Source organism: Limulus polyphemus, unplaced genomic scaffold (assembly GCF_000517525.1).
Source record: "Limulus polyphemus unplaced genomic scaffold, Limulus_polyphemus-2.1.2 Scaffold11213, whole genome shotgun sequence".
Lineage (NCBI taxonomy): Eukaryota > Metazoa > Arthropoda > Merostomata > Xiphosura > Limulidae > Limulus > Limulus polyphemus.
This window is the reverse complement of record NW_013676823.1, coordinates 10,848-15,390: the sequence shown is the minus strand read 5'-3', so window position 1 is coordinate 15,390 and position 4,543 is coordinate 10,848. Positions and strand designations below refer to the sequence as shown.

At 37.1% G+C, this 4,543-nt stretch overlaps 1 protein-coding gene across 1 annotated transcript in view; it reads left to right on the top strand.

Annotated features, from left to right (window-relative positions):
* Nucleotides 1-1,629: 1,629 nt before the first annotated feature.
* The window catches only part of LOC106476682, a gene marked incomplete at its 3' end in the record, with an annotated part of 13,482 nt that continues 10,568 nt past the window's right edge, over nt 1,630-4,543 (top strand). The window contains exons 1-2 of the mRNA XM_013937316.2: nt 1,630-2,184; nt 2,485-2,800. Coding sequence (XP_013792770.2) covers nt 1,630-2,184; nt 2,485-2,800 — 871 coding nt within the window. The remainder of the gene's footprint in view (nt 2,185-2,484; nt 2,801-4,543) is intronic.

Here is a 4,543-nt window from a genome sequence, read left to right as displayed (position 1 = left end):
ATACAGGTAAAGTAAGTGTGTATTGTGTGTGTATACGAGGTAAAGTAAGTGTTATTGTGTGTGTATACAGGTAAAGTAAGTGTCTATTGTGTGTGTATACAGGTAAAGTAAGTGTCTATTGTGTGTGTATACAGGTAAAGTAAGTGTCTATTGTGTGTGTACAGGTAAAGTAAGTGTTCTATTGTGTGTGTGTGTACAGGTGAACTAAGTGTGTATTGTGTGTGTACAGGTAAAGTAAGTGTCTATTGTGTGTATACAGGTAAAGTAAGTGTCTATTGTGTGTGTACAGGTGAACTAAGTGTATATTGTGTGTGTACAGGTAAAATAAGTGTCTATTGTATGTGTACAGGTAAAGTAAGTGTATATTGTGTGTATACAGGTAAAGTAAGTGTCCAGTGTGTGTGTGTGTACAGATAAAGTAAGTGTCCAGTGTGTGGGTGTACAGGTAAAGTAAGTGTCCAGTGTGTATTGTGTGTGTACAGATAAAGTAAGTGTCTATTGTGTGTGTACAGGTGAACTGAGTGTCTATTGTATGTGTACAGGTAAAGTAAGTGTCCAGTGTGTGTGTGTACAGGTAAAGTAAGTGTCATGATAGTTTGTACGTCACCTCGTTATGCAGCTCTGTAAGAAGTAACTGATAGATGACATTTTACCCCGGGTGTTAGCTTCAAATAGATACTATCAAACCTATATAAAGACCAGCGTGTGTCACGTCACGCTTACCCTTTTTTTCTGTTTGTAGCCCCTTTTTGGAAGTTATATTAATACAAAGAAGTCATTCCTAACCGACGTCAAATTGGCTAGGCTCAATTATAGACTATGTTTGGATCATACTGTAGTTACATTGTAGGCTATATTTGGATCATACTGCAGTTACATTATAGGCTATATTTGGATCATACTGCAGTTACATTATAGACTATGTTTGGATCATACTGTAGTTACATTATAGGCTGCAGTATGATCCAAATATAGCCTATAATGTAACTGCAGTATGATCCAAATATAGCCTATAATGTAACTGCAGTATGATACCAAATATAGCTTTTCCACACACAATCCTGTAACATTGAAACAACAATTGTTTACTTTTCCACACACAATCCTGTAACATTGAAACAACAATTGTTTACTTTTTCCTAAAATAACAAAAGATCTCACCAAAACACAAGTTGCAATGTAACTGCAGTATGATTCAAATATAGCCTATAATGTAACCGCAGTATGATCCAAATATAGCCTACTATGTAACCGCAGTATGATCCAAATATAGCCTACAATGTACCTGCAGTATGATCCAAATATAGCCTATAATGTAACTGCAGTATGATCCAAATATAGCCTACAATGTACCTGCAGTATGATCCAAATATAGCCTACAATGTAACTGCAGTATGATCCAAATATAGCCTACAATGTAACTGCAGTATGATCCAAATATAGCCTATAATGTAACTGCAGTATGATCCAAATATAGCCTACAATGTAACTGCAGTATGATCCAAATATAGCCTATAATGTAAACACACAATCCTGTAACATTGAAACAACAATTGTTTAGGAAATGTAAACAATTGTTGTTTCAATGTTACAGGATTGTGTGTGGAAATGTAAACAATTGTTGTTTCAATGTTTCAGGATTGTGTGTGGCTATGTACGACATGCTTTCAGTCTACAGCCAAACCGTCAGATAAACAAGAAAACATGTATTTGGAGAACATCAATGGCAGATCTAGTCAACAGGAGACAAAGAAAATTAAACACCCATCCGTTTCAGACCCATTCAAGGTTCATCAACCTTTACTGAGATCCAATGTAGAACCAACTACAAATGCTGTAACAGAGCTTACCAGGGTTCAACAACCTGTCTTTACAACTGACCCAAAGACTTGTAGAATTCAGCATCCTATATTGGGAACTGCCATAGAATTACCTAAAATTCAGAAACCTGTATTAGTAACTTCCGCAGAACCTTCTAGAATTCAGCAACCTGTATTGGGTATGGCAGCTAAGTCACGCCAGACCGTTCAATCAGCATCTGCTAGCAGCTCTCTGTTACATTTTCCACAACCAATCACTAACCAGAGTTTCGTTAAAAGCGAACAGACAACACCAATCAATTTTCCAAGAGACAAGGATGTAACAGCTGTAGCTGATGGGTCTGAGAACGTTCATTATGATTTGGTAATTTTTTTAAATATTTTTTTTTCTTTTAGTATTTACTATTTGGAAAGAGAAAACAAACCTGTTTTGTTAAAGAAATTGTCGTTCAAAACGGAGTTGTTATAAAATGACATAACCACTGTGTCGTTATTCGGTGTTATCACACAGCTTTGTAAAATATCCATTAAAGAATCATATATTTATGTTTACAATTAGAAAGAAACAAATTTTCTATTGCTTAACCTTAACTTCCGATCAACTGAGTGTTTTGAAACACATACTAATCAAATTGTTTAATAAACTTGTTACCATGCTCGTTAGGATGGTCAAGTGGACGGAGCTGAGGACACGTTATCTGATGCAGATCATTTCAACATCGTTCCTAGTCTCATCAGTTACAAAACTGATGGAGAAGATGAAGAGTACGAGAAGGAAGGTGAGGAGGAGGAAGAAGAAGATAGCGACGAAGAGTTAGATACTCCTTCGGTTTTACAACCACTGGTGTTTTTTGACCGCAGCCCAGGAGAAGTGTACACCATTCCAGAAGAAGATGACGAACCTTTGTCTCCAACGCAGTCCCGCATGGCCGGGTCAGACTTGAATTCCGATACTGCATCTTCTCTGATTCGCTGGAGAGGTAAAACATATTACATTTGACCAAGGTGACGTCATAGAACATAACCTGAAACTGGAGAGGTAAAACATATTACATTTGACCAAGGTGACGTCATAGAACATAACCCGAGATTGGAGAGGTAAAACATTACATTTGACCAAGGTGACGTCATAGAACATAACCTGAAACTGGAGAGGTAAAACATATTACATTTGACCAAGGTGACGTCATAGAACACAACCTGAAACTGGAGAGGTAAAACATATAACATTTGACCAAGGTGACGTCATAGAACACAACCTGAAACTGGAGAGGTAAAACATATTACATTTGACCAAGGTGACGTCATAGAACACAACCTGAAACTGGAGAGGTAAAACATATTACATTTGACCAAGGTGACTTTATAGAACATAACCTGAAACTGGAGAGGTAAAACATATTACATTTGACCAAGGCGACTTTATAGAACATAACCTGAAACTGGAGAGGTAAAACATATTACATTTGACCAAGGTGACGACATAGAACATAAAGTGAAACTGGCCAAAGCGATAACGTAGAACTTAACCTGATACTGACCCAGGTGACGACATAGTAAATAACCTGAAACTGGCCAATGCGATAACGTAGAACTTAACCTGATACTGACCCAGGTGACGACATAGTAAATAACCTGAAACTAGACAAGGCGATGACATAGAACAGTGGTTCCCAACCTGGGGTCCGCGTAGGTAATACCATCTCATTAAACAAGTAAGTTTTTTAATACTGATGTTTTTTTAATTGCACACTCAGTTATATATGTCTTTTATTTGATAGTGAAAAGTGAGAGAACGAGTTAACTATTAGTTAATAAAAACAGTTTGTTAGGTAGGCGGAATCTTTCAAAAACATGGGGCCGTGGGGAGGAGGAATGATAATAAAAGGGGTCCTTGGTGGAGAAAAGGTTGGGAACCACTGACATAGAGCATAACCTGACACTGGCCAAAGCGATGACTCAGAATTTAACGTGATACTGACCAAGGTGACGACATAGTAAATAACCCGACACTAGTTAAGATGACAACATAGAAAATTGTTTGTTTATTATTAAGCAGAAAGCTACAGGTATCGAAACTCGGTATCTAGCATTATAAACCTTCAGACTTGCCATATATAAACTGGTAATTCGATACTTAATATCAGACTTTTTAGAGACAATTCTAGGTTTTGAGATTTTTTCTTTAGCACTTATGTATTTTATATTTTAAAGAAGAATTCTCGCGCAGAGCTACACATGGTTATCTGCACATAACCGTTCCTAAATTTGACTTTGAACTGTTGGAGTATGGGGAATATAGGTATTCATCAGCACCCTCCGCCAACTCTTGCCTAACTGAATTAGAGTTATTTGATCGACCGTCAACGCTTCTCGTGCACCCGTTACCCCAAAGTCCGGAGCGTATTTTTGTAGTAACGTAACGTGAATCATGAACCTTCGGTCCGGGCACGCTAATCACTAGGGAACGCCGTGTAAAACACAAAATAACTTTAAACAACAGGATTAAACATGATTTGAAGACAATCTTAGGAAATTAAAATTAGTTGGCAGTGGATAGAAATAGACCGCTCACGAAGTCACGTGTAAAAATGCTGAACCATTACGTCACTAATAACGTAATGCGAGAATATAACATTAGGTAAGAAATATTGTGTACGCACTTGGGATAAAACTAAAGAAAATAATACATATAAACAAAAACAATAAAATTGTAAATATGC